Source organism: Triticum aestivum, chromosome 2D, assembly GCF_018294505.1.
Source record: "Triticum aestivum cultivar Chinese Spring chromosome 2D, IWGSC CS RefSeq v2.1, whole genome shotgun sequence".
NCBI classification, from domain to species: Eukaryota; Viridiplantae; Streptophyta; class Magnoliopsida; order Poales; family Poaceae; genus Triticum; species Triticum aestivum.
Window position 1 is genome coordinate 462,107,116 of NC_057799.1, and position 16,411 is coordinate 462,123,526.

The window sequence follows — 16,411 nt, forward strand, 5'->3', positions numbered from 1 at the left end:
ATTTTCAAGAGGAAACAGTTACTGCTAAGAGTGCCATCTATTAGACATTTTCCATGTCAGAAATCACAGTGTTATATTTCAAGACGAAATTGTTCTTCTTCCTAATGCTCCAGACTTCATCTAGAAGGGAGAGCACTCCCCTGCCCAAAGTACCTGACTAAAGATTAGAGCTCACAAGTTTGGTCATTTATAGCAGAAGAAAAAACGTACCAAAAGTAGAGAACAAATTATGCTGCTTATGAAACCAGCATTAGCTGGTACTGTATGGTTCTTATGTTTAACTGATAAACTGTGTACATGGTTCTCCTATTACCTACTATTCCAGCACCTTATGTACTTATCACAAACTTCCTGCCAATATATACAAAAGCCTTTTGTCACCAACAGAAAGGACTTCAATTTTCCAAACAAGCTTGAACTTCAATTTTTCAACAGAGGTAAAAAGGTATCATAGTAAGAGAACAGATGCACAGCAGTATAAATGAAAGATGCTACAAGAGCAGGAGAATGCCAATTCCATTGCCTTCGGCCAGTTTAACTACAGAATGATGAAATTCCAATCAAATTCGCAATGGACCTCCAATCATATCATGCACGACGCATAATGCAGAGGATTACGCCAAACTGGAACCAAGCACAGTTCACTTGGATTCAATGCATCTGCACACTTAAATTGCATTTGACTTGGTTAAACAAGAGCCAAAACCAGTTCATAATGAAGAGATTCTTCTGCATTAGGCAGAACAGCTCCGACAAAAAGGTCACATGGCAGTATAGATCAACTAAATGGGACCATATAGACCCTGAAAAAAATGGGACCATATAATAAGCTAAAAGTTTACAGGCACAAGTTACTAACAAGTAGTAAAGCTAACGAAGATGTATCTACTCTGATAGAGGTATCGTCCTCCAGTGCTGCAGGATGAACATCTGATTTGTTGCTGCTATCACCTTTTACAGGTGAAGAATCCTCTGCAAGTTTCATGGGACAAGGTACAGCAAAGATCAGCTGGCATTAGCTTGTTTGATGACTTGGCCTGCAGTCTCAAGGTCGATTCCAGTACTACTCGAAGTCTCGATTGTTTCTGTTGTAGACATAGAATTACTTGCTCCAGCTCTTGGTGTAGCATAGACAACTTTACGCGCACCACTTGCCTTCGAGATTGGGGTTAATGCTTGTGCTAGGTCTTCAAACTGAATCCAAGAAATTCAAACATGTTTTAATTCTTCATACAGTACTACTGCATTATTAGGTTCATGAGGTAGACCATCAAGGTTACATTAAGGAACTGACTTATTTACTTGCTCCTCTACTTCATTGAGTAAGGTAGCAAGGAATTCTTTGTCATTGTCCAGCGAGGATTTTTCTGAGCTAACTTCAGCACCAGGTATATTATCACCTTCAACAGCCAAGAAAGCATCGTAGGCCTTATTCAGCTTCTGCATACGTGACTTGATGAATGAAATAACCTTTGCAGCATATGGAATCGCATCTCCAATCTTGGATGCAGACTTGAAAGCCAGAAATATGTGGAAGTTTCTAGGACCAAACTAAGGAAATTAACAAAGAACAACCAAAATCTACAATACACCACATTTTCTAACTGAATTCTTCTTCAGCGAGAAAAGTTCATCCGCACAAATACACTAGCGTGTGCATTTATGCAAATGAAGAAACCCATGCAAGATTTCTGTAATCCCAAACTTATTGAAAGCAACTGACTAAAGTGTACCCCTGAAACCTGAATACACGCCTACAAAGCGCAGCCACTTTAGCACTTGGGTTGGAAATAGGATGCTTCAAACTATTATATAGCACACAATTTATACCGTTATTACCACAAGTAGGATACATTAAGATAATCCGACAATGGTCAGGCTCAACCAAATGCTCCAAGATGGCTAAAGCTTTGAACCAAGCACTGAGTGAGTAGTGTATGTCTTCTGCAATTAAAGTATGGGCCGTGAATACCAAGATCATTCAGTATTAAATGCATGAGTAACTAAGATAAATGGAAGCCTGAAACTACCTCTTTCCATAGAAACTTCAGCAAGAGAACAATATGTAAGGACTTCCACAACAGGATCGCAAGGACTCTTTTCAAGTATTGCCTTCGCAATATGCAACATTTTCCAGGCCAGATCCAAATCTGAACAAAATTATGATCATGGTTGCCCTGAGTTTTTCTTTAATAAGTAGATATATATTGGTATTTACTGTGACATAAATAATTGCACATGGAACAAGGCCATCAATTATCGTGGTGTTATGTGTGTGCAACAGTACAGGAGGCAGGTCCACCTTTAGGTCACCCCCAAATATTAGGACTCTTTTTCACTTCCAAGTTAGATAATTCTATTTCCTTATTTGTGGGTACCCCTATGTATATAAAGAGAAGACAACTAGATACACATAATATGTAGATGATCAAACTAAAAACAGGATAAACTGATCATCAACATTTCCTCATTCATCAATACCTTGATGCATTTAAATTCAAATTAGAAGAATTACGACAAAAATGTTAGACCACAGTTCTAAATTATTTTCTTTAGAATGCAATCAACAACCAATTATTCATATTGTTGCACGATATATGTAACACATACTTTGCACCAAAGCTAGTTCATTCAAATACATTGGACAGGGACGCTGCTTCGGTGCCGTAACTGCAGGCCATTGGACAGATAGCCACTTGCAGAATTGAATGAAGCCATGGTTCATAGATCGATATCTATTTAATCAAGCATTGCAATTCCGAGTGTACAAGTACTAAGCATGGCAGGAAAAAAAATAAAAAGAAGGCTAATAATGGATATGGTACGGAAAATATGCTAATGTCCCGTCCGTTCAAAAACGTATGAGCGACCGATAAAAAATTGTATCCAAGATAATCTACTACTCCCTCCATTCCACAATGTAGTGCTTCCTCTATCTCCGTGCTTCAACTTTGACCGTAAATTTAACTATCAAGACCGATTGCGGCGGGAGCAAAAATTATATCAGTGAATTCGTATTCGAAAGAAGTTTTTAATTATGTAATTTTTTCACCCGCCGCAGTCGGTCTCGTTCGTTAAATTTATGGTCAAAGTTTGACCTCGGGAAGCGCGGGCGCACTATATTTTGGAATGGAGGGAGTATGTTTTTTCCACCAGGGGCCCTGACTTGCACTTATTGAGTAGGCACCCAGCAAGTCCAAGGAGTCCAACCCAGGTGAACTGAGGGGTTGACACCTCCTCCTCAATCATTTGCTATTTAATCTATACCACTATATAGTAACTTTGAATATCAACCGTTGGATGAAGCTCATCCGACAGTGGAAAGGTAGCCAATCTGGACGTTGCTGACCACTGGATCTTCTCTTTACTACACCAGATTCCACCACGTGTAATATCAAGAAGATTCTCTGGTTGGGCTTAAGCCCTATAGACATTTTGCACAAAACTCAAAACACACTTCTACTTTGTTCTAGACTCTTCCATACTTAGACTCTCCCAACTTCTTTTTCTAACAGTACTATCATTTATTTTTAGTTCGTATTTTTATTTGTGTTCAAGGCTATAGATGTACCATCATAGATCAAATTTATTTTTGTAGGCACAATGCTAGTTTTTTTTGTTATTTTCTAGAAATTGCAATATGAGATGCTTAAAGACACCTTGGAAAAGGAACACCCTCGGCATATTTTACCCGAATTTAGCATCTTATACTTCATGCATGTGCCTCAAAAAATTTATTTACCTATTACATATACTGTAACAGTGTGCCGGTTTTTGGTTGTAATTTGATTGTCCAAGCTCTCACATGCAATGCACATATAATTTACTACTCCCTCCATTCCAAAATAATTTGAACTAAAACCATGACAAGTATTTTGGAACGGAGGGAGTGGCAGTACATTACAGAGTAGCAGTTCATTATGTACACTCCTCAGCATGTATGAACAGATGAAGAGACAAGGTTGTAATCCGTAACCACAATAATCTTAATCAACTACGTACATTACAGAGTATATTGTAGTGTCTATGATTGTATGGAGTACAGGAGTAGTGGCAATGGCATATATACCTTTTTCAGTATCATCTTCCCTTGCATTACTACCAGATGCCTTTGAGCTTCCAGTATCATCTCTGCTGGTTCTACTCTTCCGCCAGTCTTGATATGGTGCAATCTCAGCTCGAGCTTTGTACAGCAAAACATATCCATATTTGTAATACGTGCTAACACACATTGGAGAAAGTCTCCCATAATATAACACCCTAGTTGACAACAAAGGAGTACATTACTACATTTATCAGGTGCATCATTGTCAAGAGTCAAGAGTCAAGAGTATAACATAATGACATGAAAAGTAATGTAATCTGAGATACAACATCATAATCAAAACTCCGCCGCAATTATTTCATCAGGAAGGTGCCAACTATGTCCACTGTTTATCACCTTAGTGGGCATTCTTTGCTGACTTGGCATTGCCCCAGTCAGCGTCAAGTCAGTCAAAACCACCTGACTTAGTCAAAACCATGAGGAGGGTTGATTTTTAGACCGTGTGGTTAGTTCGGGGTGTGGGGTGAATGGTTTTGAAGTTGAGGCTTGAAGTTTAAACCCAGTGGTTAGTTCAGGGTTGTAATGTGGACTTTTCTCTTGTAACAAACACCAAGAGTGTCATAGTTTTAAGTGCAACTTTTAAGTAGTATATAATTAAACTGCACTACGATGAAGTATTTAGAATAACTGCACTTTCCGCCAGTTAGCCTTACCACAGTTGATCCAAAGTGCTACTAGTTTAAGAATTTCTGATCCCAATCACTGAGTTTTTTGCAAACTGCATATGCAGTAAGGATAGTTAGCATAAGTGACATTGCTCATTCTCTCTCAAAAAAGGGTGACATTGCTCATACGCAAATTTCTCAAATAGGTAAATACCAAGTCCTGAAGCAAATACACATTGATTTGGTGCTCGTCAGAATTCACACAGCATAACAAAAGAAGGTTAGGTCCGGACTCGCAGGCATTGCTGCTTACCCAGTTTGAACCTCCTAAACACAACTAAGCTCATCACAAACTCAAAGGCTAAGTAAGTCAAAGTGCAAAGCAATTAAGCACGTATATAAAATATAAATTCAGATAAGTGGATTTTGGAAATTGCATCCAATAATCCATCTGTATGCACAATTCAGCCAGGCTTTGGAGTAAAAGCAGCATGCGGAAGGGAGAGAAACCCTAACCTGCTCCTAAGGGCAGTGTAGAAACAGTCCTCGGCATGGACCAATTGCCCTTCCTCGATGGCCTTGGACCCCTCGTCAAACAGCTCCTGAGCTTTATCCCCATTCCATTCCCAATCCTCTTCCTCGGCCTCCTCCTCCCATCCGTCCTCCTCACATTCACAATCCTCCTTGCTCTTCTCTACCCATTTCTCCTTCTCAAAGCCCAGATTCCAACTTGAGTGTGGCCGCAGCAGATCATGGTGCTCGTCTCGGGCCTTCTCAATGCTCTCTGAGGAGGAAGCTATGGCTGATGGAGGCTTTATACCCCCAGCTTGATCTGAAAATATACATTATATATGATACCAGAAATATTAATTACTTTTTACTAAATGATTTGCAAGTCATAGGAAAGCAAACTTAAACAAGCTTGTACGGGTTTGACAATGCTAGTACCAGGAGTGTAGAAACTCATGTAGGGAATGATGTTAGTGCTGTTGGATACCTTCTTAACTCGGCCTGAATTAAGCTCAACTGTGAAGGTGCCAAGATCTGTCCGCACGAAAAAGACATCAACTCCATTGGCGCAGCTGATCGCATATCTAGGGGGAGAGGGTAGCAAGTTCTCAAGCTCTACGACTCTACGTATTGCCCATTTTACAGCTCCGTCTGTGCCAGCCTCCATCGACCATAATTCGAGCTTGGACTCCTTCAGGGTGGCACATCCCAGCACACCGTCCTCTGTGGGCATAACGATATATTCGCCGCACTTACACTTTGGCAAGGGTGGCCAGTAAATCATTGATAGTTCCTGGTTGAACAAGTCATACTGCAGGATGAACGTTTCCTGATGGCACAAGAAATAGACTGCATCTCCCACAAGGGCATTGGGCCGAGAGCTAATGACGAGCAGGGGCAAGTCAGTGTGCTCACAAGATGTCACGGGGCTCCAGGAACGGTCCTCTGAAGAGTAGACGCAAGCTTGTGCGACCCCGTCTTCATCGGTGCCCACGTAGACCACGCGGAAGGGGTTGCCATGGCAGTCGATGTGGTCGCAGCCATCGGCGGCGCAGAGCACCGCCGCCGCGCAGTCCGGGACGGTTGGATAGTCCACGAACTCGGGCAAGGGCAATAGCCACTGGCGATGGAAAATGGGATCCCACACGATGAGGCACAGAGGTTCGCCGTCCGCGCCGAGAGCAGTTAAGAGGACGAGGCCATGGCGAGCGTCGAGCGTGAAGAGATCAGACTGGCTGGGGTGGACCGGGAGGAAGGGGGAGGTGGGGGTCAAGGGAGCGAACCAGCAGAAGACCGTCTCGTCGTTCTCGAAGAATCCCAGCAAGGGAGGCGCCCGGTGGAACTCGCGGTAGAGGCGGGAGAAGGCAGGGCCGGTGAGGCGGCTGCGCCAGGGCTTGCAGACGAGGAGGCGCGGCAGAGGCACCCGGGGTCGTCCGGCGGAAGGCGGAGGAGGATCTCCTCGAGGAGCTCGTCTGGCAGCGTCGCCGGCGGCGGCGGCATGGCGGGCGGAGGCGAGGGTTGTGGCCGGAAAGGAATGAGCACCTGCTGGGTTCAACCAGGTCCGCGTTGTGGTGGGGTTTTCTGTCAACTGGGACCGACGAGACAGCGAGAGTGAGACTGCTCAATTTTTTCCCTGTATGTCTCACTCCTAGTCCCACTTCTTCTCCATCCGGAGTCCCACTTCTTCTCCATCCGTTTAAAAAAACATGAGACCATTCAGGACTAGCCCTTGAAAACATATTTTTATAGAATAAACTCTAATCACCACGGGTCACAACATATTTTTATAGAATAAACTCTAATCACCACGGGTCACTCTGTGACTCAAACCGGGGTGGGCTAGATAGCTTCGTCCTATCCTAGCCAACAGGGTGACACCCTCTTCTCTTCTTCGCCTGTTTAAAATGAATAACGACGACAATTTATCCTCTTCCATGAATCTCTTTTTTTTCTTTGTATGTCTCACTTCTTCATTTTTATAAAAGATTGAGGGTGTCCAATGGATGGTCCACATCAGAAGCGAACAACAGCTTCACGCACGAGTGACCGCCCCCACCCACCCAATAGAGCCAACCGCCACCACCATCTCCCGCTCCGACAACCCTCATGCTCGACATGGGTGGTCTACCCTAGGCCCACCCACCCCAAGCTCGAGCGCACCCGCACGAGGTGGTACCTAGGCATGGGATATATCAACACCCCCCTCCCCGCCTCCCCTTTCCCGACATGTGTGCACCGCCTCCTCCTCTTGCACCAATCTCAACCGCGTCACACCCTCTCGTAGCGCTCTGTCCCGCGATGCTGGTTCGAGCTGCATTGGGGAATCCCCCCCCCCATAACAATTGGCTCACACTTTTATGGTCTCCTCTGAGGAGGGGGGGGGGGGATGCCACCGTCCAGGAGTGATTGGCGGAAAAGGAGAGCAACATTGCGCTAGCCGAGGAGGAATACACATGACTAGAGGCCAACGCGCGCTACGCCGCACTGTTATTCACTCGTGAAATTAATATCTATAGATTATTGTGATCAGTTGTTTTGTTTTGATTTTATATGTGTTGGCTTTGTGTTTTAGTTTTTTATTAATGGTGTTTTTTTGTTCATATTGCTGTTTGCGTTTTTTTTCAAGAGAAGACATGAGTTATTTGATATGTGGTTGTGAATTCTTTGCACATTTTTGGCCTTGGTGTCAGTCTGGTGGTGATTGTTTGAGCATCTTGGGATATTTCACGCTAAATCCATGGAATTGCTACTGTGACGCTCATATGAGTCAGCACACGAAGCTCTTGCTCGCTCATCTTGGCTCCCTGTTCCTCTCGCTCATTTAGTTTTTTTCACGCACCCCACTGCTAGCTCACAAAAAATTGCCTATCATTTTTTTATTTGAGAAGGTTAGTTAAACAAAATGATTTTGAAGGAACTTTAAAAATATTATGACTTTTAAAAGCTATGAATTTTAGAAACATTGTTGAATTTAAAATATATTCATGGTTTCAAAAATGTTCACAATATAAAATGTTTTAAAAATTTTAAAAATGTTCACAAACTTTAAATGACCGTGAACTTCAAAAATATCCACAAATTTCATCAATATTAACGAATTTGAAGAATTTTAAAATATTTTTATGTTTTTTAAAGTATACAAATTTTAATAAGTGTTTATGAATTAAAATGTGGAAAAAATAAAATAAAATAAAATAAAAAGAGAAGCAGAAATAAAACTAAACAACGCACACTTACGTGTGGGGCCCTAGTGAACCCACAACCCTCGAAGCACCAGAGCGCTTCAATTCAAGGGAGCTTAGTATCTCTATAGATTGGTGGGGAAGAGGCGAGGAATGATGTGCTAGACGAGGAGGAAAATCTGATGATCGCTACGGCTATAGCCACGTTTATGGTCTTGATCCACGAAGATGAAACTCGTCAGCGTGCCAAAGAACAGAGGAGCTAGAGGTAGCCCCCCAAGCTTCCGCTGGCGATTGCCTCTAAACGTCGCCTACTTCATCACAATAGAGGGGAGGATCATCAAGGCAGACCCTACAGTCTTGGAACTTAGCCAACCGGGCTTTAAGTACCTGTGGCCCTCATTATTAGTACATCTAGTTGAATGAAATGTTTTGTCGTTATCGTTCTCATCAATTAGTATGTTTTGTCGAATGTCAAGTGCGTTGAACTATGTTTCTCAAATGTGCCATTGGATGCGATGGTAAAATGGCCTCTTCCATATGTACGCTGACAATAGGGAGGACAAATGCGAAAGTACCTTTCTACACCTGAGCTCATATGCTCCTGGTGTGAACAGTAAACTAAATAAAATATAAAAACGTTTCAAAAATTTCTGAAATTTTTTCATGGCATACTTTAAGAAATGTTTGTTGTGCATGCAAAATTTCATCACGAAATCGCATTCGTGGAAGTCGTGGCAAAAAAACAAAATAAAAGCTCCAAAATGTGTTTGAAAGTAACATTTACAGAGTATCGATTTTTTTTTACCATGCCTTCCATCAATGTCATTTCGTGATGAAATTTTGCATGCACAACAAACATTTTTTAAAGTATGCCACAATTTTTTTCAGAATTTTTTGAAATGTTTCTCTATTTTATTTATTTTACTGTTCACGGCAGGAGCATATGAGCTCAGGTGTAGAAACTCCACGTCCGGACAAATGGGGGTTTGCCCTTAGAGATGCCCTACTAACTCCCAGAGATATCTCCCAGTGCATTATCATAGGAGGGTGCCTATCATGCAGTCTGAATTAGGCATTTAGCTTACATGACATGGCATTAAATAAAGAAAAGACACTCCTGACATCGTATCATGATACCATAACGTATAATCGAAGAAAACATTGATTTGATTGATCTCATCCATTCACCATCTAGGAATTTACATCTAAGTAAATGGGATCATATGGCCCGATAAAAAGTTCCATGGCACAAGTCACAGTAAGTACGGCTAACAAAGCTGTACTTTACTCCTAGCTGCAGGATGAAGATTGGATTTGTTGCTGCTATCACCTTTTACAGGTGAAGAATCCTCCAAAAGCTTGTCGGGACAAGAAGGTTCAGCAGAGATCAGCTTGGCACTAGCTTGTTTCATGCCTTGGCCTGCGGTCTCAAGGTCGATTCCAGTACTACTCTGCGTCTCGATTGTTGCTGCTGTAGACATAGAATTACTTGGTCCAGCAATTTGTAAGGTCGAAGATGCATCTTTTGGTGTAGCATAGACAACGTTATGCGTACCACTTGCCTCTGAGGTTGGGGTTAGTAATGCTTGCGCCAGGTCTTTAAGCTGAATCCAAGAAATTCAAACTATAAGTTCTTCATACAGTACTGCTGTATTAGTAGGTTCACGAGGCAAACCGTCTAGGTAACATGAAGGAACCGACTTATTTACCTTGTTCTCTAGTGCAGTGAATATATTATTAAGCACATCTATCTCATTGTCCAGCGACAACTCTTCTGAGCCAACTTCAGCAGCAGGTGCATTCTCACCTTTAACAGCCAACAAATCTTCGAGAGCCTTTCTCAGCTTCCGCACACGTGACTTGTACAATGACATAACCTTTACAGCATATGGGAGCGTGTCTCCAATCTTTGATGCCGACGTGAAAGCCAGGAATATGTGGAAGTTTCTAGGGCCAAACTAAGGAAATTAACAAAGAACAACCAAAATCTATAGCAGCACTATCTAACTGAATTCTTCTTCAGCAATAAAAGCTCATCTACACAAATACACTAGCATGTGCTTTATCCAAATAAAGATACCTGTACAAGATTTCAGTAAGCTCAAACTTATTGAAATCAACTGACTAAAATGTACCCCTAAAACCTGAAGACACGCCTAGACGGCGCAGCCACTCTAGCACTTGGGGGTTGCAAATATGATGCTTCAAACTATACTACTATAAAGCACACAATAGATACTGTTATTACCACTGGTAGGATACAGTACGACAATCCGACAATGGTCAGGCTCAACCAAATGCTCCAAGATGGCTAAAGCTTTGAACCGAGCACGGAGTGAGTAGTCTATGTCTTCTGTGCAATTAAAATATGGGCCATGAGTATCAAGACCATTCAGCGATTAAATGCAGGAGTAACTAAGATAAATGAAAGTCTGAAACTACCTCTTTCCATGGAAACTTCAGCAAGAGCACAATATGTATCGACTTTAGCCATAGGCATCCAAGGACAATTTTCACTTATTGCCCTCGCAATATGTAACATTTTCCAGGCCAGATCCAAATCTGAACAAAATCAGAATCATGTTTGCGCTGAGTTTTTCTTTAGTAAGTGGTTACACTGGTATTTACTGTGACATGAAGAATTGCACATGGAACAAGGTCATTAGTTATCATAGTGTTATGTAGGAGCAACAGTACATGAGGCAGGACCACTCTTAGGTGCAGACAACACCAGCGACAGGGAGGACCACCCTGAATATTAAGACTCCTTTCATTTCTAAAGTTCGAGGGTTGTATTTCCTTATTTGAGGGTGTCCCCTTCAATATAACGAGAAGACAACTACATGCATATAAAATATGTAAATGATCAAACTAAAAATATGATAAGCTGTTCATCAATGTTTCCTCATTCATCAATACATTGGTGCATTTAAAAAAATACAAGAATTCGAGCAAAATGTAAGACCACAATTTTAAACTTTTTTCTTTGGAATTCAATCAACAACCAATTATTCACATTCTTGCACATATTTATAACACACTTGCACAAAAGCTAGTTCATTCAAATACATTGGATAGATAGCCAATTGCAGAATTGAATGAAGCCAATGGTTTCATGCCTGGGAGGTCGACCATGGAAGCCATTTTCTTGGTACGGCAACTTATGGAGAGATACAGGGAGCAAAAGGACCTGCATATGGTGTTCATTGACTTGGAAAAGGCCTACGATAAGATACCGCGAAATGTCATGTAGTGGGCCTTGGAGAAACACAAAGTCCCAACAAAGTACATTACCCTCATCAAGGACATGTATGATAATGTTGTGACAAGTGTTCGAACAAGTGATAGTGACACTGATGACTTCCCGATTAAAATAGGACTGCACCAAGGGTCAGCTTTGAGCCCTTATCTTTTTGCTTTGGTGATGGATGAGGTCACAAGGGATATACAATGACATATCCATGGTGTATGCTCTTTGCGGATGATGTGGTTCTAGTTGGTGATAATCGGATGGGGGTTAATAGAAAGTTAGAGCTATGGAGACAAACCTTTGAATCGAAAGGTTTTAGGCTTAGTAGAACTAAAACCGATTACATGAGGTGCGGTTTCACTACTGCTAAGCATGAAGAGGAGGAGGTTAGCCTTGATGGGCAGGTGGTACCTCAGAAGGACACCTTTCGATATTTGGGGTCAATGTTGCAGAAGGATGGTGATATCGATGAAGACGTGAGCCATCGAATCAAAGCCATCTATGACAAGAGAGTGCCACAAAAGCTAAAAGGCAGGTTCTATAGGATGGCGATTCTACCCGCAATGTAGTATGGCGCTGAGTGTTGGCCGACTAAAAAATGACATGTACAACAGTTAGGTGTAGCGGAGATGCGCATGTTGAGATGGATGTGTGGGCACACAAGGAAGGATCAGGCCCGGAATGATGACATGCAGGATAGAGTTGGGATAGCACCGTTGAAGAGAAGTTTGTCCAACATCGTCTGAGATTGTTTGGGCATATTCAGCGCAGGCCTCCAGAAGCTCTAGTGCATAGCGGACGGCTAAAGCGTGCTGATAATGTCAAGAGAGGTCGGGGTAGACCAAATTTGACATAGGAGGAGCCCGTAAAGAGAGATCTAAGGGTTGGAATATCACAAATGAACTAGCCATGGACAAGGGTGCGTGGAAGCTAGCTATCCATGTGCTAGAACCATGAGTTGGTTGCAAGATCTTATGGGTTTCAGCTCTAGCCTACCCCAACTTTTTTGGGACTAAAGGCTTCGTTGTTGTTGTTGCGCAAAAGCTAGTTCGTTCAAATACATTGGATATAGATAGCCAATTGCAAAATTGAATGAAGCCAATGGTTCATAGATCGACATCTGTTTAATAAAGTATTGAATGAAACATTGCAATTCAAAGTGTACAAGTAACCAAGCATTGCAAAAAAAGAAAGGCTAATAACAGAAATATGGTATGGCAAATATACTAATATCGCACCCATTAAAAAAAACATGTGGCCAACCATGAACAGACTTTTGTATGAGAATAATGGATAAAAAGGATTTTGGGTATAGTTTTCCTTGTGATGGCCCAGGGTGCGGCGGTACTTGTGATATTTCTGCTTGGGACGCGTTTTATTTGGCAGTTTTCTGGATGTCAAACAACATTGGACAGATTGCTTTTTATTGGCATTGGAAACATATCACATTATGGCAGGGCAAAGTTTCACAATTTAATGAATCCTCCACTGATGGGATGGTTAAGAGATTACCTATGGTTAAACTCTTCAGAACTTATCAATGGATATAATCCTTTTGGGATGAACTGGATTTCATTCCACTTTCCTATTTCTGAACAAACTTATGTCATCAATTATTTCGTAGTTTCAAAGTCACTAGTTGTCTATGAGATAAATATTGGCAGTAATTGTGAAGCCCCAATTCTTGACTGAAAGGGACACCAAAAGCCTCTGCCCTCCCTCTCTATCTATCCAAGAGATGGAAGTGCAGAGCTAACAAAAGTATGCTGTATCCGAAATAATCTACTGTCTTTTTTTGCACCAGGAGCCCTGGCTTGCACTAGCACCTGGCAAGTCCAAGGAGTCCAACCACGTGAACTGAGGGGTTGGCGCCTCCTCTTGACCAACCGTCCACTAGACAGTTCCTGAAATCATTTGCTATTTACTAATTTATGTATAGTACTTTGAAAACCGCTTTGATGAAACAGTCTACTAAAGAATGATTAGATAATTCCAGACATTACTGACCTTCAAACAAGGCTACTAATTTGCAAATGCAGTACATTATAGTGTAGCCGTTTATTATGTACACTCCATGGCATGTATGAACAGACAAAGAGACAAAGGTTGTAAACCATGACCACAAAAAAGTTAATCACTACGTATTCATAATGATGATGATGATCATAATTATTATTATTATATATCTTGCGTATATGATTGTACGGAATACAGGAGTAGTGGCATTATACCTTTTCTAGTATCACCTTTCTTCACATTGCTACAAGATGCCTTTGAGCTTCCAGTATCATCTCTGCTGGTTGTACCCTTCACTAAGTCTTCTCGAGCTTTGTACAGCAAAGCACGTCCATATTTGTAATACGTGCTAATACACATTGGAGAAAGTCTCCCATAAAATAGCACCCTGGGTGACAACAAAGGCGTATTTTACTAAATTTATAAGTGCATCACTGTCAAGAGTATAAATAACATAAGGCCATGGAAAGTAATGTAATCTACATCAATCAAAACTACGCTCATCAGAAAGGTGCTAACTATATCCTCTGTTTGTCTCCTTTTGTAACAAGCACCAATTGTGTTCAAGTGCAATTTTGAAGTAGCATATAAATAAACTGCACTGCGATGAAGTATTTAGAATAAAATGCACTTTCGACCAGTTAGCCTTACCACAGCCGGTCCAAAGTGTCACTTAGTTTAAGAATTTCTGATCCAAATCACTGAGTCTTTTGCAAAGTGCAAATGCGGTAAGGATAGTTGGCCTAAGTTATATTGCTCAAATATTGAAAACAGCTCACACTTCAGAAATACATGTGCATTTCTCAAAATGGGTAAACACCAAACCCTGAAGCAAATACAGATTGATGTGGCACTCGTCACAATTCACATGGCATAACAACAGAAGGTTAGGTCCCAGCTACTGCTGCCTAACCAGTTAGAACCTCCTAAACCAAACTAAGCTCATCATAAAGACTATGCAAGTCAAAAGCGAAACGCAACTAAGCACGTATAAAATACCAATACAGATAACAGGACTAATTGGAAGTTGAATACAATAATCCATCTGTATGCAAGCTACAGCCAGGCCATGGAGTAAGAGCAGCATGTGGAAGGGAGAGAAACTCTAACCTACTCTCAAGGACATCGTCGAAACAGTGAATGGCGTGAACGAATTGTTCCTCCTCGATCGCCTTGGACCCCTTGGCAAACAGCTCATTTGCAGCTTTCTCCCCATCCCATCCCCACTCCTCTTCCTCAGCCTCCTCCTCCCATCCGTTCTCCTCCAAGTCAAAATCGTCCTCGCCCTTCTCTACACATTTCTCCTTCTCATCACCCACATGGTGCTTGTCTTGGGTCGTCTCAACATTCTCTGAGGAGGACGCCATGGTTGATGGAGGTGTTATGCCCCCAGCTAGGTCTGAAAATATAAATTATATATGACACTGCTATCTCCAATTTCACAAAGTCATTTTTGTGCACCATCACCTAAATTTCATGTAGCTAACAGAAATATTACTTAGTTCTTATTAAATAATTCACAAGTCATGGGAAAGCAAACGTAAACGAGCTTGTACAGGTTTGGCGATGGTAGTACCTGGAGTGTAGAACCTCGTGTAGGGAATGACTTCACTGCTACTGGATACCTTCTTAACTCGGCCTGAATTAAGCTCAACTGTGAAAGTGCCAAGATCTGTCTGCACAAAAAAGACACGAAATCCATCGGTGCAGCTAATCACATATCTGGGGGTCGAGGGTAGCAAGTTCTGGAGGTCGACGACTCTGCGTGTTGCCCATTTCACAGCTCCGTCTGTGTCAGCCTCCATCGACCATAGTTCGAGCCTGGACTCCTGCAGATTGGCACAGCCCAGCATATCGTCCTCCATTCGCATAAGGATATAGCTGCACTTCCACTTGTGCATGGCTGGCCAGTGAATCATCGATAGCTCCTGGCTGAACAAGTCATATCGCAGGACTACCGTTTCCTGAGTGCACAAGAAATAGACTGCATCTCCCACAAGGGCATTGGGCCGAGAGAGCCTGACGTGCAGGGGCAATTCAGGGTGCTCACAAGACGTCACTGGGCTCCAGGCACAGGACTCTGAAGAGTAGACGCAAGCTTGCGCGACGCCATCGTCATCGGTGCCCACATAGACCACACGGAAGGGGTCGCCAGGGCAATTGAGGTGGTCGCAGCCATCGGCGGCGCAGAGCACCGCCGCGGCGCAGTCTGGAAAGGTTGGCCAGTCCACGAAATCCGGCAAGGACAACCGCCACTGGCGGTGGCCGACGAGGTCCCACACGATGAGGCAGAGGGGTTCGCCGCTCGGGCCGATAGTATTTGAGAGGACGAGTCCATGGCGCGAGTCGAGCACGAAGAGACTGCACTTGCCGGGGTGCACCGGGAAGAAGGGGGAAGTGGGGGACAAGGGAGAAAAATAGCACAGTACCGTCTCATCGTTCTCGAAGAATCCCAGCAAGGGAGGTGTCCGGTGGAACTCGCGGTAGAGGCGGGAGAAGGCGGTGCCGGTGAGGCGGCTGCGCCAGGGCTTGCAGACGAGGGAGGCCCGGAAGAGGCACCCGGGGTCCTCCGGCGGGAGGCGCAGGAGGATCTCCTCGAGAAGCTCGTCCGGCAGCGTCGCCGGCGGCGGCGGCATGGCGGGCGGAGGCGTGGGTTGTGGCTGGAAAGGAAGGAGCAACTGCTGGGTCTGAGTTTAGGCCTGCCTGACAGGCTCACACGCTTGGGCTCAACCAGATCGGC

At 43.0% G+C, this 16,411-nt stretch overlaps 1 protein-coding gene and 1 pseudogene across 2 annotated transcripts; both read right to left on the reverse strand.

The window, feature by feature from the left end:
* Window positions 1-810: 810 nt before the first annotated feature.
* On the reverse strand, window positions 811-6,813 carry LOC123053833 (uncharacterized; annotated as a pseudogene).
* Window positions 6,814-9,551: 2,738 nt separating this feature from the next.
* LOC123053834 (uncharacterized) lies at window positions 9,552-16,409 on the reverse strand. 2 transcript variants are annotated; one of them, XM_044477411.1, is made up of 8 exons: window positions 16,101-16,399; window positions 15,248-15,347; window positions 14,782-15,070; window positions 13,887-14,059; window positions 10,848-10,967; window positions 10,668-10,758; window positions 10,115-10,352; window positions 9,552-10,009 (listed from the first exon to the last, which is right to left on the reverse strand). In XM_044477411.1, the coding sequence occupies exons 1-8, from the start codon at window positions 16,305-16,307 to the stop codon at window positions 9,674-9,676; spliced, it is 1,554 nt and encodes a 517-aa protein (XP_044333346.1). In that variant the 5' UTR covers window positions 16,308-16,399; the 3' UTR covers window positions 9,552-9,673. The 2 variants fall into 2 exon arrangements, with proteins under 2 accessions (XP_044333346.1, XP_044333345.1); XM_044477410.1 differs by having other exon boundaries at window positions 15,248-16,409.
* Between the last annotated feature and the right edge of the window lie 2 nt (window positions 16,410-16,411).